General features: G+C 39.9%; 2 protein-coding genes across 9 annotated transcripts in view; one reads left to right on the top strand and one right to left on the bottom strand.

The window, feature by feature from the left end:
- BMX (BMX non-receptor tyrosine kinase) overlaps nt 1-3,799 on the bottom strand; it is an 85,986-nt gene extending 82,187 nt beyond the window's left edge. For 2 of the 5 annotated variants that reach the window (XM_069100653.1, XM_069100651.1), the window contains exons 1-2: nt 3,490-3,799; nt 1,220-1,293 (exon numbers count right to left, since the gene is read on the bottom strand). The gene's annotated coding sequence lies outside the window, so the exon portion shown is untranslated. Of the gene's footprint in view, nt 1-1,219; nt 1,294-2,615; nt 2,816-3,489 lie in introns of those variants that run through there. The other 3 variants (XM_069100652.1, XM_069100654.1, XM_069100655.1) reach the window with 3 other exon arrangements.
- Nucleotides 2,976-25,947, top strand: part of PIR (pirin) — a 133,752-nt gene continuing 110,780 nt past the window's right edge. Inside the window, exons 1-3 of one of the 4 annotated variants that reach the window (XM_069100664.1) lie at nt 2,976-3,129; nt 3,808-3,958; nt 13,083-13,175. In XM_069100664.1, the coding sequence (XP_068956765.1) occupies nt 3,035-3,129; nt 3,808-3,958; nt 13,083-13,175 (339 nt within the window). In that variant the 5' untranslated portion in view covers nt 2,976-3,034. The other 3 variants (XM_069100661.1, XM_069100662.1, XM_069100663.1) reach the window with 3 other exon arrangements.

Genomic DNA, 25,947 nt, shown 5'->3' with positions numbered 1-25,947 from the left:
TATCCAGAACCATCTATTTCTAGGCAGGGTGAAAATCTTGAGACCAATGACTCCAGGGAGGTTTGGGGATTATCACTTGGTTCATTTGCTCTCATTAAGACTCCTCTCCATAGAGAGCTAGCAGTCTTACATTTCCTTGGAAACAGGTAATGAGATGGAAAGAGCCCTGTAATCCTGCAGTCGGAAAACCTGGTTTCTTTGTATACTCAGCAACTGTCATAGTGCCTGGCACAGGATAAGCACTTACATGCATGTTGACTGACTACAGATATATCTGAGCCCCAGTTTTCTCACTTAAAAACAAGGATAATCTTTTTTACATGATTCTTCATCTTCCATTTCTGTTTTTAAAATTTATTTATTTATTTTTAGTTTACAATACTCAGTTCCACAAGCTTTTGAATTTTAAATTTTCTCCCCCTACCTCCCCTCCCCAAAATGGCATGCAATCTGATATAGGCTCTACACATACATTAATATTAAATGTATTTTCATGTTAGTCATGTTATAAAGAAGAATTAGAACCAATGGAATGAAATATGAGAAAGAAGAAACAAAACAAGAGAGAGAGCAAATAGCATGCTTAGATCTACATTCAGGCTCCATAATTCTTTCTCTGGATATGGATAGAATTTTCCATCATGAGCATTTTGGAGTTGTCTTAGAAACTTGCAATGCTGAGAAGAGCTAAATCTATCAAAAGTTAGTCATCACACAATGTGGCTGTAATGACGTTCTCCTAATTCTGCTCACTTCAGTCAGCATCAGTTCATGTAAGTCTTTGCAGGTTTTTCTGAAGTTTGCCTGCTCATTCTTTCTTTCTTTTAAAAAAATTTTTTTTCCATTTTTCAAATGCTTTATTAACTTCTCATTTACATCATTCATTTCCGCCAGATTTTGAGTTCCAAATTTTCTCCCCGTTTTTCCCTTACCCAGCACCCAGAATAGTGATCCCACTGGATATCCCCTCCTGCAATCTGCTCTCTCCCATATCTTCTCCATACCTCTGTGTTTGTAGCAGGAAGAGCTGATTTATAATTCATCCTCAGATACTTACTGGCTGTGTGACCTGGGGCAAGTGACTTAAACCTATTGCCTCAGTTTTCCCTTCTGTAAAATGGGGATAACAAAAGCACTTCCCTTGCAGGGCTGTTCTGAAGATCAAATGAGATAATGTTTGTAAAGTGCCTGGCACATAGTAGAAAAACCATATACACACATGTGAGCTCCTTTTCCAGTCCTTCTCCGTTTAGAAGTGGTGATGCTTCTTTCCACAAGGTAATGAATGCAAACCTTAAAATGACACATAAATGTGAGTGATTAATAATGACATTGCACTTTACAACATTACTTCATTTATACTTCACAAAGGCCCTGTGAGGTAGGTCCAGTGGTATCTCCATTTCACAGATTAGGAAATTGATTTCACCTTAGCATTTTGTAATACTAATGACAGTGTAAGAGTAATACACCAATGCAGTTGCTTAGCAATCTTAACTAGTTTAAAGGAACTTAGTTAATATCTCATTTAATTCTCATAACAGCTCTATATGTCATTTAGCATTTTACATATAGTGCTGGGCTAGAGTTAGGTAGTCTTAGGTTCAAAGCTGGTATATCTGATGCTTACTAGTTATATAACCCACTTAGTCAACCAATAAACATTTCTTTCTTTCTTTCTTTCTTTCTTTCTTTCTTTCTTTCTTTCTTTCTTTCTTTCTTTCTTTCTTATTTTTGGAGGAGGAAGGGAAGGGAATTGGGGCTAAGTGACTTGCCCAAGGTCATACAGCTAGTTAAGTGTCAAGTGTCTGAGGCCTCATTTGAACTCAGATCCTGCTGACTTAACCACCAAGCTGCCCCCCAATCAATATTTCTTATGTGCTGATTATGTGCCAGGCATTGAGCTAAGCTCTAGGGATACAAAAAGGGGGGAAAGACAATTTCTTGCCCTCAAGGAGCTTACAATCTAATTCGTGAGACAATATGAAAACAAATATAGACAAAGCAAGTTATATATGGAAGATGGGAAACAATTACCAGAGGAAAGACACTAGGATTAAGATGGGTTGAGAGAAGGCTGGATTTTAGGTGAGACTTAAATAATTCCATGAACTTCAGGCAACTCTCTAGGATTAATTTAGGCTTGGGTTTTTAGATCACTGGGAGGCTGGGCGGCACAATGAATAGAGCTCTGATCCTGGAGTCAGAAAGCCTCATCTTCCTGAGTCCAAAAATAGCTTCTGACGCTTACTAGCTGTGTGACCCTGTGCATGTCACTTAACCCTGTTTGCCTCAGTTTCCTTATCTGCAAAATGAGCCGGAGAAGGAAATGACAAACCGCTCCAGTCTCTTTCCCAAGAAAAACCGCAAATGGGGACACAAAGAGTTGGACAGGACTGAAATGACTGAACAGCAACGCCATCGGTTACAGTCGGCTTCATTGGAAGGGGCTCCCGTGTGTGGAGTCCTGTACCTGATCAAATCGCACAGCCTATGGCCATCGCTGCCTCCGTCCTATATATACCGTAGGTTTTTGGACTAGAGTGAAGTCAAGTGCCATCCCCCACACGATTTTGCCCTGGAAGGAGACCTAGAGGGCGTCTCGTGCAGCCCACCTGTTTTGCAGAGGAGGACCCTACAGCCGTAATTCCCCTGTGCGTGGCGCTTGGAGCATCTTCTGCGAGACACGGACAATCCGTGGCTTTCCTGGCTGGCTCTGAGGCTCAGCCGTGGGCGTGGGAGAGCCCGAGAGCCTCCGCCCACATCTGGCCGCAGCCCAGCCCACAGGCTCCCGGGGCAACTTAAGGTCGTCCTGGAGGTGGGGGGCTTCTCCCCTTCTGGGGACCGGGAGAGGCTCGGGGCGGGGAAGGGAGCGCAGGGCGTGGCGCGACGGTTCGGAGCGTGGAGCCGCAGCTTGGAGCCATTGTTGGGCCCCTTAAAGCGAAAATGGGGGAGGGGGGGGAGGAGGAGTAACCGGGAATAAAGTGCAAAGCACAGAAACCCGCAGTCTCCCTGATCGTGAGCCCCTTGGGCGATGCCGGCTTTGCCTCTTCCTTCCCTTCCCTGCAAGGACCGCACCCTCAGTTGTTCGGGTGCCCCTGGCACGCGCACCCCAACTGCTGAGTCACGGTGAGCTAAGGGTTCCCCTGCTATATAACCCCGAGAGCAGCTCAGAGAGTTTTCTCAGGTGTGCTGGCTGACCCCGAGCCGCCGGGCACCTATCTGCACGGACACCCCCTCCAGGCCATCCGTCTCTGGGGGGCCAGCGTGAGTAATGCTGCCTAGCCCACGGGGGTGAAACTCACTGAGCTTCCCGACAGGCCCTGCCCGGCTTGAGCTGCCCCTTAGCCAAAAAGGATATGTCATCATTTCCCCAGTTCATTTGGGAAACCTCAGTGCAGAGTGGTGCGTCTGCACCAGTTCAGGGGTGGCGGGGAGTGAGGCTGTGGCTTGGGAACGGGAGGTGATGGCTAAACACTCTGTACTTACCTGCACCGACACAGAATCTTGAGCCGGCGTGTAGCCCAGAGATAATGCAGCCTGTTGTCTGCTTGCCTACTTCCCTTTCTGTCTTCCCTGGGAAAGGCAAGTTCAGGTCTCCTTACCAGGCTGAATACCATTCCTACTTCCTGCTCTGCTAGGGTGTGGGTTTTCTTCACTTCTAGGAAGGAAATGGATGGGATAGGGCTATCCAAGTGCCTTCCCATTTCCTAACTTTCTTTGTTGTGACATTTTTGTTTGTTTTAAAAGTGAATAGATATGCCCTCCTTGGTGACCCTTTTCTTTCTTCTCCGCCCCCTCCCCCAGCAAAAAAAAAGAAGAAGAAAAGCTTGAAGTAAGAATTCTCTCTCCAGATTTAACAATGGGAAAGTCCAAGAAAGTCACGCTCACTGTTCTCAGCCAGGAGCAGGCCGAAGGTGTGGGTGCTCGGGTTCGGAGAAGCATTGGCCGGCCAGAGGTATGCTGCACCAGTATACTGATACATAATCGGTGTACTGATCGCTCCTTATCCCTGGGCTCTTGGAGAGGGTTGATGTGAGAATACAGGGAAGGCGAGGCCACTTGCTGTGTCCCTGTGTGCTGGGTGATTTGGGGCAAAGTCAAACTTGGAGAGGGCCACTATGCATGTCAAAGAGATTTATAATGATGTTTAGGAATGAAGATTGGGACTTGGGGGGAAGGAACCACATCTAGACAGAAAAGTGTGAGAGGAGCGTATGGGCTGAGAAATACATCAGCAGATCACTCAATAAATATTTGTTAAGCACACCTACTATGTGTACTAAGCTCCTGAGAGTCAAAGGAAGCAAAAGACAGTCACTGCTGTCAAGGAACCCAAAGTCTAATGAGGGAGATGACATTCAAACAACCATGTACAAGCATGCTATAGATGGGTTAAATGGGAGATAATAAAAAGAGGGAAGACACTAGACTTGAGGGTAGTTGAGAAAGGCTTCCTATAACTGGCATTTGAAGGAAGCCAGGGAAACCAGGAGGCAAAGAGGAAGAGAGATCTAGCCTTCCAGGTAGAGGGGACAGCCTGGGGAAATGCCAGAGCAGGATGGCTGGATTGTAGAGTGTTTGGAAGAGAATAAAGTGTAAGAAGACCCTAAAAATAGGTGTGGGCCAAGTTATGGAGGGCTTTAAATGCCAGAGGACTGAGAGATCCTAAAGGTAATGGGGCCATTGGATTTTATTGAGTTGTAGTGACATAGACCTGTGCTTTAGGAAAATCACTTTATTATTATTATTGTTTTACTTTTGCTGATTTCCTTTTTTTCTTATGTTTTCTTTTTCTTTTATTCATTTCTTTAGTTTTAGTTTTCAACATTCACTTCTATAAGCTTTTGAGTTATAAATTTTCTCTCCCTGGGGCGGCTAGGTGGCGCAGTGAGTAAAGCGATGGCCTGGAGTCAGGAGGACCCGAGTTTGGTTCTGGCCTCAGATGCTTAACATCCACACACACACACACACAAAAAATAGCTGTGTAACCTTGGGCAAGCTACTTAACCCCAACTGCCCTCCAAAAGGCAAAAAAAAAAAAAAGTTTTCTCCGCCTACCTCCCCTCCCCAAAATGGCATGCAGTCTGATACACATATACATTCATAGTAAGCATAAAGTAAAGAAGAATTAGGACCAATAGGAAGAATCACAAGAAAGAAGAAACAAAATAACAGCAAAAAGGACAAAGCAAATAGTCTGTTTCCATCTGCATTCAGACTCTAGGATTCTTTCTCTGGATGTGGATAGCATTTTCCATCATGAGCATTTTGGAGTTGCCTTAGAATCTTGCATTGCTGAGAAGAGCCAAGTCTATGAAAGTTCGTTATTGTACAATGTGACTGTTACCATGTACAGTGTTCTCCTGGTTCTGGTCACTTCACTCAGCATCAGTTCACATAAGTCTTTCCAGGTTTTTCTGAAGTCTGCCTGCTCATCATTTCTTATAGCACAGTAGTATCCCATTACATTCATGTATCACAACTTGTTCAGCTATTCAGCAATTAATGGGCATCCCCACAATTTCTAATACTTGGCCACCACAAAAAGAGCTGCTATAAATATTTTTGCGCATGTGGATCCTTTTCCCATTTGTATGACATCTTTGGGATACAGCCCTAGAAGTGGGATTGCTGGGTCAAACGGTATGTACTTTTTTTTTTATAGCCCTTTGGGCATCATTCCAAATTGCTCTCCATAATGGTTGGATCAGTTTGCAACTCTACGAACAATGCATTTGTATTCCAATTTTCCCACATCTCCAACATTTTTTTCATTATCCTTTTTTGTCAGTGTTAGCCAATCTGACAGGTGTGATATGGTACCTCAGAGTTGTTTTGATTTGCATTTCTCTAATCAATAGTGATTTAGAACATTTTTTCATATGGCTATAAATAGCTTTAATTTCTTCCTCTGAAAACTGCCTGTTCATATCCTTTGACCATTTATCAATTGGGGAATGACTTGTATTCTTATAAATTTGACTCAATTTTCTATATATTTTAAAAATGAGGCCTTTATCAGAGAAACTGATTGAAAAAGTTGCTTCCCAACTTTATGCTTCCCTCCTAATCTTGGTTACATTGGCTTTGTTTGTGGAAAAAATTTTTCAATTTAATGCAATCAAAATCATCCATTTTGCATTTTATAATGTTCTGTATCTCTTGTTTGGTCATGAATTCTTCCCTTCTCCATAGATCTGGCAGGTGAACTATTCCTCGTTCTCCTAGTTTACTTATAATATCAGCCTTTATATCTCAATCATGTACCCATTTTGACTTTATCTTGGTGTAGGGTATAAGATGTTGGTCTGTGCCTAGTTTCTGCCATGCCCTTTTCCAGTTTCTCCAGTAGTTTTTGTTAAATAGTGATTTCTTATCTCAGAAGTTGAAGTCTTTGGATTTATCAAACCGTAGGTTACTATAGTCATTGACTACTGTGTCTTGTGTACCTAATCTATTCCACTGATCCACCCCACTATTTCTTAGCCAGTGCTAGGTACTTTTGATGATTTATGCTTTATAATACAATTTAAGATCTGGTACAGCTTTTCATTAATTTCTTTGAAATTCTGGACCATTTGTTCTTCCAGATGAATTTTGTTATTATTCTGGGAAATCACTTTTAATAGCTGAGTGATGCATGGATTGGAGTCAGGAGAAACTTAATTCAGGGAGAACAGTTAGAAGCTATTTCACTTCCCAATACCAGATAATTTGGATAATTACAACCTCATATGCTTAAGATCTGGTACTGCTAAACTTCCTTCCTTTACATTTTTTTCATTAGTTCTTTTGATATTCTTGACTTTTTGTTCTTCCAAATGAATTTTGTTACTTTTTTTTTCTAATTCAGCAAAATAGCTGTTAGGTAATTTAAATGGGATTGCATTGAATATATAAATTAGTTTAGGTTAATTATCTCTTCTTGCAGATAGAACTAGTTCAGATGAGAGGTTATCTAGAGTGACGACTGTGGAACTGGAGGGGAGGAGGGAATGTATAACAAAGATCTTAAGGAAAAAATGACAAGATCTGACAACAGATTGGATACGTGGGCTGTTCAGATGAAGAAGGGTCAAGGATGTCACTGAGATTTTGAGACTGAATAATTGGAAGGATGGTATTTGAAGGAAAAATAATTATTTCTGTATTGGGTATTTCTGAGTTTGAGATGCTTCTTGGACATCTAACTTGAAATGTCCAAAAGTTGAAAGGGGACTGGAGTTAAGGTGAGAGACTAAGATTTCATTTATAGGTCTGGGAATCATCTGCATAGAGATGACTGTTGAGCCTATGGAAGAGAATGAGATCCTCAGCTAAAATAGTATAGAAAAAAGAGAGAAGAAAACTTAAGACACAGCCATGTGTAATGGTAATGGGAATTTGAAGATCTTCCCTGTCCCTTAATAAACCTAAGGGAATTTGAAGACCTTCCCTGCTTTGAAGATATACTCTGCCACCTAATAGGCATGTAATCACATGAAGCCATACTTTGAAAATATACTCTGCCTCCTGATAGACTGAATGTAACTACATGGAGTCTGTGGTGGGAGGAGTTTGCTGAAGGGTGGAGCAGAGCCCACAGAAAGCTGGGAGTCAGAGCCAGACTTAGAGGGTTGGGAGGAGAGCACACTTCCCAGGGAGACAGATAGGTTTGTGAGTAAATTGATCTTATATTGATCTGTGGAAAGGCTAAAGGATGCTATGGCTCTCTGTCTGTGGTGGCTTATTAACTTCTTTGCTACTATGATGGAATTGGCTTACTGGTTTGGGGATTTGGTTTTCTGGTGTCTGAATAAATGTTTTGCTTCTGTCTTCTACATGGAGAATCTGTTTTATTTTGTGATTGAGCACCATGCAGGTAGATTTATAGTGATTGTGGAAGCTGTAAATATTGCACTGGGTGCTACACCATGAGGGACATACATGGCTAGTGGATGTACCCTGGATGAAAAGCTAGCAAAGAGACTGAGAAGTAGAAGGATCAAAAAAGAGCAGTGACCTGAAAGAGAAGAGGAGACAGAGTGAGCATACAGAAGGGGAGGGGGGTTAAAAGTGTCAGAGACTGTAAAGCAGTCAAGAAGCACGGGAACTGAGAAAATGCCATTCGATTTGGCAATCAAGAGATCATTGGTAACTTAGGAAAGAACAAATTCAATTCAGTGATGAGGTCAGAAGCCAAAGAAGTTTGACTGAGAAGGGAGCTATAGAAATAGAAAGGAAGGAGGAGGCAGCTTGGTGGATAGAGCACTGGACCTGAAGTCAGGAAGACCGAAGTTCAACTCCAGCCTCAGACACTTACTAGCTATATGACGCTGGGCAAGTCACTTAACCCCAATTGCCTCCTTTCTCAAAAAAAAAAAAAGCTGTTGTTGTTCAGTCACGACCCCCTTTGGGATTTCCTCGGCAAAGATACTAGGGTGGTTTGCCATTTCCTTCTCCACTTCATTTTACAGATGAGGAAACTGAGGCAAACAGGGTTAAGTGAGTTGCTCAGGATCACATAGCTAGTAAGTGTCTGAAGTAAGATTTGAACTCAGGTCTCCCTTACTGCTATCCTCTGTACCACATTTCAGACTACAATTAACCAGGGCATATTGACTTTGAAGAAACATTGATATGATATTTTTACTCAGGGTTTATTTTGTCAGCAAGAAGACAGAGGTTTGATACTCATTTAGACATTCATCCAGGTTATGATTCTTTGGTTTTCATTTTCTGTTAAAGTGTGTTACTGAGGAAAGAATACTACCTTTGGTCTGAACACATATAGATTAAAATGTCATATTAATTATTACTATATTATCATATAATATAAATGCTTTTATTATATTATAATGTATTACCATATATAATTAATATACCACACACTTGGGCAAATCATTTCAGCTTCCTGGACCTCATTTTTCTTATCTCCAAAATGATTGTATTAAGTAAGTTCTGTGATTTCTGCTTGCTTTATGTTCCTTCATCCTCTGGTTACAATCTTGGAGACAAATTAAAATGAAATATGCAGGGTTTAGGGCACTGGGAGCCACAGGTGGTGGGAGAAAGAGACTTAAGCTCCAAATTTTCTTTGTTTATAACTGTTTGCTTCCTTTTCTTGGTCTAGAATTAAATCATAAGCACTTCTGTCTCCAGCAATAGGAGAATTACAGAAAGAAATGGGAATGAGCCTCTGACTGAGATTGGTTTAAATTTCCCTTACCAAAAGAGAAGTTTTTTTCGCTTTTGAGGCCTGGTACTTACCAGGTGTGGGAAACTAAAAACATATACTATTCCAAGATTATTTGTTCAGTACCTACTATGTGCAAAGCCCATGTTAGGCACAGTGGGAGGACACACAAAGCCTATGAAATGGTCTTTTGAGCTGACTTTCTGTTAACTTTGTCTTTCTGTTTGCCTTCTAGCTAACTTTCTATTGATGGATTTTAGTAAACTGCCAGAGAATCTTCATTATGGTTTGTCATTGTCCTGAGGAATAGTTGTTGGCGAGATTGTGGGCCCCACTTTCCCCAGAGATCAATCAACCAATCAGCAAGCATTTATGAAATACTTAAACTTATGGGTCAGGTATTGTGCTAGGCACTGGGCAGACAAGTACATAGAATGAAACAATCTCTACAGGCAAGCTGATGTTGGCATATCTGTCTAGCTTATATTTGGCAGTTAAAGAATGAGGAGTTATTTTATAGAAATATTATTCTCATGTGTTTCAAAAGTTCTAAAAGATGGAAAGTTTTTAACATGGTAAAGGAAGGTACCTAGAGAGTGAGGAAGATGCTAGTGACTTAGGGTATGTTAAATTCTGAAGTTTAGCACTGAGGGACTAAATTTCTTTCTTTCTTAATTAGGTGTCTCTTAACACTTGTCAAATGACTACAATCTATTAAGAATGGCACAGTGAATAGTGCACCAGGCCTGGAGTCAGGAGGACCTGAGTTCAAGTCCAACCTCATACATCTGACACTTGCTAGCTGTGTGACCTTGGGCAAGTCAGGTTAAATCCAAAACAAAAAAGAATCTCGTTATTTACTTAAAAAGAAGCCATGGAAATGACACTGTATTATGGAGAACTCTTGAATATAGGATAGGGATGGAGAGTTCCCTCTCACAGTCATCCCCATTTTCCTTCCTCACCCAGCCAGGGCAATAACCAGTTAGTTCTTCAGCTGTCACAAAAATGTACTTGGCATCTACACTGGTTGTGCTACACATGACTACCTTTTGTGGTCTTGCCTGCTGTGCGTGCATTTGCAGACATACTTGACTTCATGGCTAATAGAAAGAATAGGTTGAATTTGTGGTCAATAGGGGAGGAATGGATGCATGACTAACACTTTCTAAAGCAGCAAATTTGCTCTGATCTTGTGGGCAATGAGGCAGGACGTGTTTCTAGCTTTTTCTGCTTTACTTAGCAATGATAATAACATAGCACCTACCATATATATCAGGGAATCTGCTAAGTGCTTTATAACTATCTCATCTGATCTTCAACAACTAACAACACTTTGAGGTTTGTGCCCTCATTATTCCCATTTTACAGCTGAGGAAACTGAGGCAGACAGAGGTTAAGTGACTTGCACAATGTCATCGGCTAGTCTGAGATTAGCTTTCAGCTCAGGTCTTCCTGAATTCAGGTTCAGCACTCTAGCTGCCTGTAAACTTTTGATCTTAGTGGTGAGTTCATACACTTGGCTCAGATTTAGCTCTTTGATAGAGTGGTAGATCAATGGAATAGGTTAGGAACATGAGACACAATAGTCAATAGTAGTCTACTCTTTGATAAATCCAAAGACTCCAGCTTCTGGGATAAGGACTCACTATTTGACAAAAACTGCCAGGAGAGGTGGAAAGTAGTATGGCAGAAGCTGGGCATAGACCATTCTCACACCATATACCAAATAACGTCAAAATGGATTCATGATTTATCTGTAAAGGCTGATACTATAAGCAGTGTAGGAGAGCAAGGAATGGTGTATTTGTCAGGTTTATGGAGAACGGAAGAATTTATGACCAAATCAGAGATGGAGAACATTATGAAATGCAAAATGGATAATTTTGATTACATTAAATTGAAAAGTTTTTGTACAAACAAAGCCAATGCAACCAAGATTAGGGGGGAAGCAGAAAACTGGGAAAGAATTTTTACAACCATTGTCTCTGATAAAGGCCTCATCTCTAGAATATGTAGAGAACTGAGTCAAATTTATAAGAACATAAGTCATTCCCCAATTGGTAAATGGTCAAGGATATGAATTGGCAGTTTTCAGAGGAAGAAATTAAAGCTATCTATGGTCATACAAAAAAAAATGCTCTAAATCATGATTAATTAGAGAAATGCAAATCAAAACAACTCTGAGGTACCACATCACACTTGTCAGATTGGCTAACATTAACAAAAGAAAAAAATGATAAATGTCGGACAAGATATGGGAAAATTGGAACACTAATGCATTGTTGGTGGAGTTGCAAACTTATCCAATCATTATGGAGAGCAATTCAGAACTATGCCTAAATGGGCTAGAAAAATGTGCATACCCTTTGACCCAGCAATATTACTTCTAAGGCTGTATTCCAAAGAGATCATACAGCTGGGAAAAGGACCCACATGTTTTAATGCCAATGCACTATTCACAGTGCCCATGGCAGCTATGAATATGCTAGCATAGTTCTGAATTGCAAAATCTCTCTACATGGAAGACAGAACCAAAACATTTATTCAGATACCAAAAAGCTGAATCCCAACACCAGAAAACCAAATCCATCATAGCAACCAAAAAACTGGTACACATTACCAAGTCAGCGAGCACTGCCATCCCCAAGCCTTCTCTCTGTCAGGCCTTCAAAACAAAACAGGTTCCCTTAAGCAAAAATGCCCCTCTCTCCCTCATGCTAGCTGCTCTGCTCCTTCCTGCTCCACCCTTCCCATTCCACGCTTTCAGCAAGCTCCTCCCACTGTGGGCTCCTTGTGATTACATTTGGCCTATTGGTGGGGAAGGTCTTCAAATTAAAGCTATCTATAGTCATATGAAAAAATGCTCTGAATCGCTATTAATTAGAGACATGCAAATCAGTCTATTAAGGGGCAGGGAAGATCTTCAAATTCCCATTCCCATTACACATGTACAGAAATATTTATAGTAGCTCTTTTTGTGGTGATCAAGAATTGGAAATTGAGGGGATGCCCATCAATTGGGTAATGGCTGAACAAGTTGTGACATATGAATGTAATGGAATGCTATTGTGCTGTAAGAAATGATGAGCAGGTGGACTTCAGAAGAACCTGGAAGGACTTAAATATGAACTTATGCCGAGTGAGGGGAGCAGAACCAGGAGAACATTGTACACAGTTACAGACACGTTGTATCTGTGATGACTCACTAGACAGATAATAGACAAATAGATAGACTTGGCTCTTCTCAGCAATGCAAGGTTCTAAGACAACTCCAAAAGACTCATGATGGAAAATGCCATCCACAGCCAGAGAAAGAATTATGGAGTCTGAATGCAGATCAAAACATACCATTTGCTCTCAATCTTTATTGTTTTGTTTCTCCTTTCTCATAGTTCATTACACTGGTTCTAATTCTTCTTTGCAACACGACTAAGGTGAAAATGTGTAATGTGAATTTATATGTAAAACCCATATCAGATTGCATGCCATCTTGGGGAAGTGGGAGGAAAGGGATGGGGAGAAAAAGAGCCGGTGAAACGGAATGTTGTAAACTAAAAATAAATAAATAAATGATTTTAAAAAATAGCTCTTTGATAGCCTGACAACAGGGAGGGCACAATAATTCCTTCTCTACTCATCTCATCTTTCCAAGCAATTTGGAGTGTAAGATTGAGTCATCGATGATATGAGGATAATTCATGAGCTGCCATGACCTGATGATAGCAAAGTATCAGACATAACACATCTTTTCTCTTTTTCAGTACTATGTCTAAGTGGAGTATGAGGCAATAAGGAAAGGCTCTTTCTGCTTGACTCTGTTTGTGAATTTGGTCTCTGCTGGCCAGGATTAGTTAAGCCTTCTGAAGGTATCTCTAACCACTTAATTTTTATTTTTTTTTAGTTAAAAAATCTGGATCCATTTTTGCTTTTTGATGAATTTAAAGTGGCTAAACCAGCAGGATTTCCTGATCACCCACACCGAGGTTTTGAAACAGTAAGTACAATGGTTCTGTAGCAGGCGTGCATGCCTCAAAACTTGAATGTTCAGATAAGCTATAATTATCACTTCCATATAAAATATGCCTCCCCCTTTTAGAAGAACAAATAATAGGCCAAAAATTAACCAGTAACTTGATGGTTACAGACAAGTATTTGTGATATTCGGAAATGCTAAATCAGTTTGAAGTAAATAATATTCTAGTGTAGATATTTACCATATGTTGGACATACCTTTGAATTTGTATAACTGGAAACATTTATGTTTGCACATTTTTTTAAAAATATGAACTGCTTTCTTCAAAATGGAACAACAAAAATAATTTACTAGAATAAATTCAATTAAAAGAATAAAATGAAACGTTAAAATGTGATTAAAATCACTTTACATGGAAGCATTTAAGTGATTATTTATATTTATTATTATATTTCAAAGAATATTTTGAAGTAAGAAAAAATTCACATGTAATACAACTTCCTGTTTCTCAGAAAGGGTGTGCATATAGTAGGCAAAATAGGATGAAATGACAAAGTAGAATGTATACTGTGTTTATCCAGATGAATTTTCTAATCTAGATATAGAATTTGAACAATTTGCTCAACAAAGAATTTCCAAATAAAGTTAGACAATGAGAAAAAATGATTGGTAGATATGGCAGGGTCAACGGGTCCTGTCATATGCCACCTGCTTTTCATAATGCCTAATCTCTGTAGTTCCTATAACTTTTTTATGTCTCTTTTGCTTCCCAGGGTCTTTATGACTATAAAGGCTTTCCATCCTCACTCAGAGGGAGGTAAATCAATCAATATTGCTTGCAAATGACTCAAAGCACATTTGTACATAGCTCTAATAATAAGACCTTGTGAGGATATTTGTGTATTGCTATTGTTTGTTAGCATTTCACGTGTGGAATCCAGGAGGGGAAGATCATTAGCACCTCTCTGAAGCTCTACTTTGACTCCTCGTGTGAGAGAATGACCCCAGGCCATTCTGTCAGCATGTGTTGTGTAGTTGGCCAATATTGTAGATGAGACATCACTCAGACTGGCTTGAGATGGGAATAAAATGAGATGTTCATAGTTAAGAGGAAGCTTCAGCACAGAAAAGATGCAGCAATGGTTCAGGTAGACAGCCCTCCTCATAGTCATATAGAAATGTTTCTGGGGCAGCTAGGTGGCACAGTGAATAGAGCACTCAGGAGGACCTGAGTTCAAATCCGGCCTCAGACACTTAACATGCACTAGCCATGTGACCTTGGACAAGTCTTTACCCTGCCTTCCCCCATTGGAAAAAAAAAGAAATGTTTCTGGTCAGTGGGGTATGGTGACTCACATGGCACCATGATATCTGCCAAATCTGAAGGGCACCTGGGTCCTGGGCTGTCTAGTCCACCACATTGAAGAGGAGAGGATTAGCTGAAACAATGGAAGGGACAACTTTTTAGCTTCCTTTAGTCCACCATAAGCTTCCAGATGCCATCTGCCTTCTTTACTATCCATACAAGGTTGTTGTAAGGGAATTTGGTACAGTAAAATTTCATCAGTAAAGGGGAAATGCCTTTCACCTCCACCCTATGACCTGATATTATTTGGTATTAATTATGCCAAATGATTTGGGCAACTGCAAGGTTTCTATTTGTCTCTGCTCCCAATAACCAATGTAGAAGTTGTAGAAAAGACCCTTACAGGTACTAGCTTCTAAGTGTTCATGACGTCCTTTCTCAAAATACATCCATCCTTATTAGCCACCCCAACTGTGACCAAGCAGGGTGACTTGGCTAAGGCCTACCATGATGACCCTAGCTTCAGGGGAACCTTAGCCTTGACCTAAGGGAGATCCCTTCTCAGACTTTATCGAGTTTAGATACTGAGATTTGGATAGCTCAGAACTTCCAAATGGGTTGGGGGCTTGCTCTAAGCTCTGAAACAGCCTCACTGACCCAATCCACAGTGCAAATTTACTGGCACACCTATAGGCTGATGATCAAGGGCTTCTTCATCAGCTCCCTGTTTCAGGAGCTTTACCCAAAGTGCCCTATGGGACAGGAAGGGATCTACCTCCATCCACTTAGGGTGGCTGGTGCCTGGCCTCCCTCTGTCCCCACCTCTCTTCACTGAGAATTGTAATTACCTAGGTTTAGGTAATTACTGCTGTTTAAATATCCCTTTGGGGGGCAGCTAGGTGGCTCAGTGAATAGAGCACTGGCCCTGGAATCAGGAGGACCTGAGTTCAAATCCGGACTCAGACACTTAACATTTACTAGCCATGTGACTTTGGGCAAGTCACTTAACCCCAATTGCCCTGCAAAAAGCAAAAAAATATATATCCCTTTGGAATTTCACCAGTTTATCCCTCAGTATCTATATGGTTCTTGGCAAGGAAGGCCCACAGCTTGAGTCTGACACCATTCAAGTGGGGCACCCCATCCAGAGAGACTCATTGGATTATAATTTAAGCTTCTTCTGCAGCTCACCTAATTCCTTTTTGGTGAAAGCCCACCCATCCTGCAGAAGAAATCATGCTTCATTGGGAAGTAATAGAGCACAAGCCCAAATCTTTCTTACCATGGGGGGTGGTTCCAAATTTTTCTCTTCATGTCTGCTCCCCTTCTGTTCCTTTAAAGACCTTTTCTAAATGGTATTTGTCACATTTTCCAGTAAAACCTCTGGATGAAACACCACACTGTCTATCTATGGCCTATCAAACCTCATCTCTAGCAGGATCACCCTTTCACTTCTGCTTGTCCACTGGTTGCCCCTCCACCAGCATGGCATGAAATCAAAAGTTCTGTGGCTAAGTGCTGAAAGTGCTGAAAAAAGTGTACTTGTGTGGGACCCTTAAAAATAACCAGGGAATGCTCCCCTGGCATTGGTCTTCATCCTTCTTGTCAATCTCCTTCAACATGTGCTGAATTCATCACACCAGAGGACTAGCAGCCTTCTTTTTATCTCATTGAGACAAATCAGAAGGGGCCCTGCCCCAGGGTGCCATATCTGACCATCCACTCACCTCATGGCCCAGATGTATATTGTCCGTCTCCTATTTCAGCCCTGATGTGAACCATGTTGATACTGTGACCCAATCCAGCCTTCCTGCCAAAATATTGTAGGCCTGTCAGGTGGATCAGGTTCCAGATTAGAACAAAATAAGACACTTCAAGTAGACCATCACATAGTAAACAAAAAGGGGTTTATTTAGCCATGGCATGGTAAGGATATCCAGGGAATACTCGAACCAGTTGTTTTAGGGAGTAGTCTCAGTGTAGTAGAGGAGGCATTATGATTGAGGGGGAGGAGAATGTTCTTTGCTGTCAGATAGTGTGCCTTCTTATCCTGGGTCTAACGCTACCTGTGTGATCTCTCAACTAAATCTTAGTTAATTTTTGTTATTTAATTTATTTTAAAATTAGTTTTTATTAAATTTTTATTTTTTTCACTCAAACCCACCTTCTCTCTCTCCTACTTCTTTCATCAAGTCCCTGTTACTAGCCCGTGTAGTCAAATAAAACAGCCGTGTCAAAAAGCAAGCAAACAGGAAGGCTCATCTGAGGGTACCACTGCTCCGACCAGAGATGGGGGACATGTTTCATCATGAGGCCTCTGGAATCATCACTCTAAAGTTTTTCAATAGTCGTAGGTCTTCACAATAATAATCTTGCACAAATTCTGCTCATTTTATTCCTATCATCTGATTGTCAGATTTGACTCCTTCCTTCCCTTCCTTGTAGCTAATCTAGCAAACAAGGTCTGTTAAGTCTTCTTTTACAGTGTGTGACATCTCTTGAATATATTCCTTCTGTTCCCACCACCACTAACCTAGCTCATTTCCTTATTACTTCAAGTCTGAACTATTAGCCTTCTACCTGGTATCATTATATTTAACCTTCATTCCATATGCCATCATCAGATTGATTCCTGAAAAATTACTTTGATCATATCATTTCCTGCTCAAACAAACAAAAAACATACATGGGTTCTCATTATTTACTCAATAAATTCTTTACTCCTTAGCCTGGCATTCATCTACAATCTGGTCCTAATGTACCTTGTTTCCTAACACTGCTCTATATAAATTCTGTGCTGTCATTAAAGGTGACCTCACTGGTTCCAGAACATTCTAAATATTTAGCCATCCTTTCATTTCTGTTCAAGTTTTGCCCACATTTGCTTCCCTTCAGGACCCAATCAGATCAAGAACCTTTAGTAGTATCTTATTACCCCTAGTACAAAATGTAAACCTCTTGGGTTGGAGTTCAAGGCCCTCACAGTTGGACTGACCTTCCTTTCCAGGATTATTGCATATTATATTTCCCTTTACATAATTTATAGTGCATCCAGATTGGCCTACTGGCTGTTCCCTGACTGGGGTCCTTGGTCTCTTGTTCACATAGGCCGTTCCCAATGTTTGGAATGTACCTTAATCTTCCTTGATCCCCTTAGTTTTTACTGTTCCTATGTTTCTCCTCAAATGATCATGTATATTCTTATATATTTACACATTATATTCTCCCCAAAGAATGTAAACTCCGTGAGGACAGGGACTGCCATTTCTTATCTTTGTAACCCTGTAACCTAGCAGAATACTTTGGACATAATAGGCACTAAACAAATTTGGGATTGTACTGGGTTTCCTTACCAGGGATTTAAGATTATTTCTTCTCTTTTCTGACAAGGACTCACTTGTCGATAGTAACTATTGGAAAAATTAGACAGCAATAGGAAAGAAATCAGATTTAGACCACTACCTCATACTCTGTACCAAGATAAGTTCTAAATGTAAACCTAGATGTAAAATATCACATAAACAAATTACAGGAAAAAGGAAGACATGGCCCTTCAAATCTGTGGATAAAAGAAAAATCCATGATCAGTCAAGGGATACAAAGGACAACAGAAGATAAAAGAGATCATTTTAATTAGATAAAATTAACAAGATTTTGTACAAGCAAATTCAATAGAGATAGGATTAAAAGATAAATGTTTAACAAGTTTCTCAGATGAATGTCTCATTTCTAAGATAGCAAACTGATTCAGATTTGTAAGAAGAGCCCTTTTGCAATTGATGAATAATCTAAGGATTTGAAGAGGCAGTTCTCAAGGGAAGAAACGCAGCCTATTTATGGCCACATTAAAAAAAATGCTCCAATTCTCTCATTAGAGAAATGCAAATTAAAGCTCTGCAAGAGTTTCATCTCATAACCAGCAGATCGTTAATGGACTTTTTATTCGTTTTTCCTCTCAAAGTAGATTATAAGCTTCTTAACATACTCCACATTCTTTGCATCTTCCATGAGGCCTAGTATTTTAGAATCAAAACAGACCTTAGAAATAATCTAGTCTAACATTTTCATTTTACAAAGTAACTGAAGTTGAAAGACTTACCTGAGATGTTATATACCTGTGTGGGATATAATGCTTGACTTACTCAGGGTCGCCATTACTAAATGACAGAACCAAAATTAGAACCCAAGTCTACTGATTTTAAATCTAGCAGTCTTTTTATTATACTATACTTTCTCTCCATATCATAGGAACAAAAATGTAGATATAGCCTTAAGGGTTCATGCAGTCACTACCTAAAAACTTATCTTCTTCTATGTTACTACACAGGTACAAGAGAGCTAGAGAAAACCTTTCAGGTGTGGACTTGAAATTTCAAACCATAATTAATTTTCTCTGAAGTAGAGAAACTTCCTAAGAACTCCATGCATGACTGTATATATAACAAATATTATTTGGTGATTATAATGACTTTCCCATATATAATACCATGAGGTTTAAATTAGTAAAACCACTGAATCACTTTGACCTCCTTGAATTATTCTACTAAACAAATGATTATCATTTGTCCAGTGTACACTTCCCTCCTCTCCTCTACTGTTCTGGAACCATGAGAGCCAAGATCAAACTAACTCTGTATAACTCCTGGATGGGGCATGTAAATCTGCTGCCAAATACTTTTCCCCATCCCTATCAAGTTCTGGAATAAAATGTCTCTCCCTGCCTATCTCTCTCCTCTATGTGCAGTCTCCCCCATTTAAATGTAAGTTCCTCAAGGGCAGGAGACTATGTGTTTTTTGTATCAGTAATCTCGATATTTATTTATTTATTTTCCATTTTTCAAATGCTTTATTAACTTCTGATTTACATCATTCGTTTCCACCAGATTTTGAGTTACAAATTTTCTCCCTCTTTTTTCCCTACCCACCACCCCCAAATGGCAGTCCCACAGGATATCCCCTCCTCCAACCTGCTCTCTCCCATGTTTTCTCCCATACCCCTTTCAACTTTTCCAGTAGGGCATGGTGGATCTCTATGCCCCAATACCTGTATAACTTATTTCCCAATTACATGTAAAATAATATTAATAATAGTATATATATATATATATTTTAAGCATTTGATTTTAAAACTTTGAATTTTAGATTAATTCCCTTCCTCCCATGTCATCCACACTTACTGGGAAGATAAGCAATTAAATATAGGTTGTACATGTGTGGCTAATGCAAAACAATAACATAGTGGATATATTATAAAAGACTGACTATATTTCCCTCCCTCCTATCCCACCTCCCACTTGTTCCATTCTCTACTTTGATCCTGTCCCTTTTCAAAAGTGGGTGCTTCCAACTTCCCTCCCTCTCAGGCTGCCCTCCCTTCCATCATCCCCCCTCTGATCCCCTTCCCTATAGTGTGAGATACCCTATTTAGTGTGTATGTCATTCCCTACCTGAGCCAAATTCAATGAGAATAAGGTTGACCTGTTCCCTTTTGCCTTCCTATTCTTTTCCTCCATTGTAGCCATTTTCCCTTGCCTCTTCTATATGAGATAGTTTACCCCCATTCTGCCTCTCCCCATCTTCTTTCATTATATTCCTCTCTCACCTCTTAATTTCACCTTTTAAGTATCATCCCTTCCTATTTAACTGGTCCTGTGCCCTCTATCTATGTATACCTGTAAGTATATATACACACATTCATATATGTATTCATATGCCTGTATACCCTCCGATACAAATAAATAAATATATATATATATATATATATATATATATATTCCCTTCAACTATTTTCATACTGAGAAAAGTTTCATCAGTTTTATCATTTTTCCATGTAGGAATGTTAATAGTTCAACTTTGATAAATTCCTTATGATTTCTTTTCCCTGTTTACCTTCTCATGCTTCTCTTGCTTCTTTATCTGAATGTCAAATTTTCTATTCAACTCTGGTTTTTTCATTAAGAATGCTTGAAAGTCCTCTATTCCACTGAATGACTGTATTTTCCCCTGAAACATGAAGCTCAGTTTTTCTGGGTAGGTGATTCTTGGTTTTAATCCCAGCTCCTTTGACCTCCAGTATATCATATTCCAGGCCCTTCGATCCCTCAGTGTAGAAGCTGCCAGATCCCGAGTTATCCTGATTGTGTTTCCACAATATTCAAATTGTTTCTTCCTGGCTGCTTGTAACATTCTCTCCTTGATCTGGGAATTCCAGAACCTGGCTATAATATTCCTAGGAGTTTTCTTTCTGGGATCTTTTTCAGGAGGTGATCGGTGGATTCTTTCAACCTCTATTTTACCCTCTGGTTCTAAACCATCAGGGCATTTTTCCTTGAGAATTTCTTGGAGGATGATTTCTAGGTTCTTACTTTGATCATGTTTTTCAGGTAGTCCAATAATTTTAAAATTATCTCTCCTGGATCTATTTTCCAGGTCAGTGGTTTTTCCTATGAGATATTTCACATTGCCGTCTATTCTTTCATTTGTTTGGATCTGTTTAACAGCATCTTGATTTCTCACAAAGTCATTAGCTTCCATTTCCTCCAATCTAATTCTGAAGCAATGGTTCTCCTCATTGAGCTTTTGAGATTCTTTTTCCATCTGGCAAATTCGGCTTTTTAAGGTATTCTTCTCCTCATTGCCTTTTTAAGCCTCTTTTGCCATTTGAGTTAGTGTGTTTTTTAAGGTGTGATTTTCCTCAGTCAGGCTGTTGACTCTCATTTCATAATTTTCTTGCATCGTTCTCATTTCTCTTCCCAGTTTTTCCTCCACTTCTCTTATCTGCTTGTTAAGTTCCTCTATGGCCTGTAACCAGCTCGTATTTTTCTTGGAAGCTTTTGATGCAGGAGTTCTGACTTCACTGTTTTCCTCATGTTCCATGCTTTGCTCCTTTTTGTCCCCAAAATAGGAGTCTAATGTTGGATTGCTTTGCTTGGTTTGCTTCCTTTGCCTGGTCATTTTGCCACTCAATTACTTGACTTTTGGGCTTTTTGCCACAGTAGGACTCTGCCACCAGATGGTGGAGCTTCGTTCCAAATGCTGGGGTTTTCTCAGCTGCCGGAAGTATGAGTTGGGTGCCCTCTCTGAAGCCTCCACATGCTCTGGAAAGCTGGTCGCACAACTAAGTACCTCCCCCCTAGACCTCAATCCATATCCAAGCAGATTAAAGCAAGAGGTATTATACCTCAGACTGGTCGCTTGGTGCCCCTACACTGCAGGCCAGGAGCTGAAGCTGCCACGTGGTGCAGACCTCAGCAGCTTCTTGCCCTGGGGTGCAAAAGCTGACGCACTCCCAGCTGCTGGGTCCCAAAGTCCAGACTGCACTGACCTCTAACTTTGTCCTTAGCATCTATGTGTTGATAATTCTGGATCGCCACAGCTGCTGGTGGTCTGGAGTCCCTCCGGCCAGTGGTTGATCAGGCCAGCCATGGGGCTAAAGCCTCAGCGTGGGGCTGCGCTCAGCTCCCAGAACTCTGCACTGGCCGATTCTTGCCAGCCTGCCGGGCCGTCCTCAGTGGGAGGTTAGCTTCTCTGTGTCATTTTTGTGGGTTCTGTAGCTGCAAAGTTTGTTCAGAGTTCCCTTTTACATGAATTGGAGGTGGTGAGAGCCGGAGCCTCACGGAAGTCCTGTTTCTATTCCTTCATCTTGACTTCGCCCCCGGTAAGCTCAATATTTAGCACAATTAAGCATAAACATAAAAAGTGGTCAATTAAGCTTTTTCATCCATCCATCCATCCATTCATAATTAGTACATTGGTTTGGGTCACTTTTTAACAATTAAATAATGTATATTTTAGTGGCACTCGAAAAACCTGAAATGTCTATGTATTATGTTTATATGTTCACGCACACATATACATAACAGCTCCACACATTAAAATTTGCTCTGTAATATTTTGTGATTAAAAAATCTATTAGTCAAAAAGCATTTTTAAGCATTTATGTGCTAGTCTGTTTATCTGTTGCATTTGTAATAGGGAAAGGAAGGCATTTGAACTGAAAATATAGGTATAGAAAAGATTAGGCTTAAGTCTGTTTTTCCAATAATATTGTTTTGTTTTCTAAATAGCTAATACATTTATTATTGTAGTACCCAGTCTGTGTAGGAGCTATGACATTTATGTGGATCTGAGAGTTTAAAACTTGAAAGAGCAGTATTGCGTGTCTTCCTCTTCTGAGTCAGCATTGCATGCAAAGTTTGCTTGGGATTAACTAAATAAATATGATTGTAGTTTTCCTATCAGGCACACCCTGGGGAATAGACTAACTTTCTTCTGAACAAAATGTAAAAAAACAAATGTGTTTAAGCTTGCATTAAGAAGCTGAAAAACACTGTTTTCGTTTAAACAACTAAGTAAAGAGTAAGGTCAGTAGTAAAATGCATTTAAGACACATACGTGCTTGTTTACCTATAATACTGTTTTGACTTGAATAACCCAAGCATTTTTATTTAAAGGGAGATTTTCAGATACACACTTCCTCCCCGCTCCATGTAAGGAATGATACTAATTAATTTCTGGCACTTGGGGGTGTAGCTACTTAAGGAACTATCCCTTCCTAAGCTTCACTCTCTCTCACCATGAAATGTCAAGGCCCATTGGTGGTGTTTGGCCTAATAAGGAAGGGTGTTGTCAGATTTTCAAATATTTCTTTGTTCCCAAAACTTCTGTAGTCTTGGTAAAGAAATCCAGATATCAGACATGACCAGAAATAGGTAACTTACATATTTATTGGACTCTATACAGCTCCTGCCTCTTGGAAAGAGTCCTACTGAGACGGAGTGCCCAGCTAATTATTAGAAATGCTTAATGCACATCCTGACCTCCAGCTGTGCCTGCTAGGTTAGGAAGTGGCTAATTCCATAGGGAAGCAAGCTTAGGGACCCTCCCTAATATATCCTCTATTCTCAGGCAATATTTAGTAATTAATATTTATAAACATTATTTTTCAAATCTAACAGTTGAACAATATAAGTTACTTAGCCAATAGTTAATGTCCAAGCAATGAGGGTGTTTAAAATTAGTTATCTTTTGCAGTTTTGTCCTTTAAATTGTGACATGGCCAATTTTTGGAGGGGTTATTTTTCCCCTCTCCTCATTGCACCTCCCCAAAAAAACCCCCCCAAAACCCAACAACTCTGTGCTTCTTCTCTATCTACACTTTGTTTTTCTGCTTGGGGCTGTCAGAATCTGTGCAACCATCCCTAACCAGAAATTTGGGTGCCCTGGCAAAGATCAGGAAACACGTTCTCAAGTCAACATTTGAAGATAAATTCAGTTGAGTTAAGGGATGAGAGATCCCAAACAGGTCATATTATCTTTCCCTTTCTCTCACAGAAACATAGCTTCCTGCTTTAACTAATTATTTTGCTGATCTTCTTCTTCCCCTTCACCTGAGGTACCAGCCCTCTGCCCTTCTCTGGGCCCCACACCAAGTGCTCCCTACAGGGGCCGGCTTTATTGGACCATGCCCTTGCTTAGTCATTTTAGTCGTGCTGAATTCATTGTGACCCCATTTGGGGTTTTCTTTGCAGAGATATTGGAGTGGTTTGTCATTTCCTTCTCCAGCTCACTTTACAGATGAGGAAACTGAGGCAAATAGTGTTAAGTGCCTTGCCGAGGGTCACACAGCTAGTTAACATCTGAGACTAGATTTGAACTCAGGCAGCTATATCTTCCTGACTCCAGCCCCAGCATTCTATTCTCTGTACCATCTACCTTCCCTGTTTATTGGGCCATAAAAAATATCCATTACTCTAGACTAGGGGTTTTTAAACTCATGAACACTGACCCACTAGTCTGTGGACAGACTTCAGGAGGGTCCATGTACTTGAGCGAGAAAGGACAAAATAAACAACATTCTAATTTTTAATAGTCTCTAACTGAAATTTAGCATTTCCTTCAATTATGAATTAAAGCAAACATGTTATTTTAAGAAGGGGTCCATTATATTAAAAAAAAATATTGAGTCCTTGGCATAGTCATTTCCTACCCCTCAGTCTATTTTGATTCTACCTAAACAAGCCAACAAGTCCATATTAATGTGGATTAGATGGTAAGGCAGTAAGGAAAATAATTTTAAATAAAAGAAATTCTATGAAGAAGAGGGGGAATAGTTCTGTAGGACTGAGAAGGCAGCATGGCTTTCAGGAAAACATGCTTGATTTGGAGTCAAGATGCTATTTATGACTTTGTGACCTTGAATATCTCGTTTCACTATTTCTTGGTCTCGGTAACCTTAGCCATAAAATGAAGGAACTAAACTAGATTGTAGGGGTTGTTGATCTGTTTTGTGTCATGTTGAAGAGCAAGGTAGTGCCGTGTACTATTTTGGGTCTAGAGCCAAGAAGATCCGAGTTCAAATCTGGTTTCAGATACTACTTGCATAAACCTGGGCAAGTCACTTAGCCTCTGTCTACCTCAGTTTCTTCATTTGCAAAATAAGGATAATAATAGCATGAATCTTGCAGGGTTGTGAGCCAAGACCAAAGCAGAGGTTCCTAACCTGAAGCCCATGAAATTGTTTTTGTTTTAAAATATTTTGATAACTGTATTTCAATGCAGGTGATTTCTTTTGTAATCCTATATATTTTATTTCATGCATTCAAAAACATGCTGAGAAAGGGTTCATAAGTTTCAACAAACAAACACAGTCACACACATACACACAGTTTAAAATTTCTGAAACTAAAGGATCCCTAAGATTACTTGAAGCTCTAAAAATTCTGTGAAATAACATAGTCCACAACTCTGCGTCTTACTAATGCAATGAAAACATTAGCCAGGTTCTGTTGGGTAAATTAAATAATTGCTTGGAAAATTCAAAGAGACTTATTCTGACTCCTTAGACTGCTATAAACTGATTTAAGGATTGCATTTCTAGGTTATTAATGGTGGTCTGTTGGCTTTCACTTGAGTATTTCTTTAAAATTTCAGCTTCTAAAATTTCATTTTTTTCTCAGACCACAAATATAAATTAACACAAGCATGAAAACACACAATGGCTTCATAAACTAAGATTTTCAATATTAGAATATTTAAAACATGGAGTTCTCGTGGAATCCCTGCTCTCTCAAAGGGAAAGCCAACAAAGAGGTGCCCCTGAAGTTTCTCTGTCCTGCTGTCACAGAAAGCAAGCATTATTTCACACCTTGGGTTGTGCCATATGCCTCTGACTCATCTGTCCTGAAGTAGAGAAAGTGATGAAAGTATGATGGGTACTGTCTTACAACAATCATTAGGCAATTACCAGTGGGTTTATTATTAAAAACTCATCAAACTAATTCCAGAGGACAGCTGGGCTACGTTTCATTTCAGTCAGCAGAGGGCTCTCTTAAGCAGGAATAAATTCAAGAAACCAAATCAACATTTTATTCATCAGAAATGGACATTTTGCATTCAGGGTTCTGGGGAATCAAAGAAGTAGAACCAGATTCACCTCAAACTCTCCACCTTCTCACATCAATAATATGATATATGATATGACATGAC

Source organism: Petaurus breviceps, unplaced genomic scaffold (genome assembly GCF_028583685.1).
Source record: "Petaurus breviceps papuanus isolate PSGF00001 unplaced genomic scaffold, PetGlider_PUasm1.0 419, whole genome shotgun sequence".
NCBI lineage: Eukaryota > Metazoa > Chordata > Mammalia > Diprotodontia > Petauridae > Petaurus > Petaurus breviceps.
The sequence above is the reverse complement of the archived record's forward strand: the minus strand, read 5'-3'. Positions and strand labels throughout refer to the sequence as shown.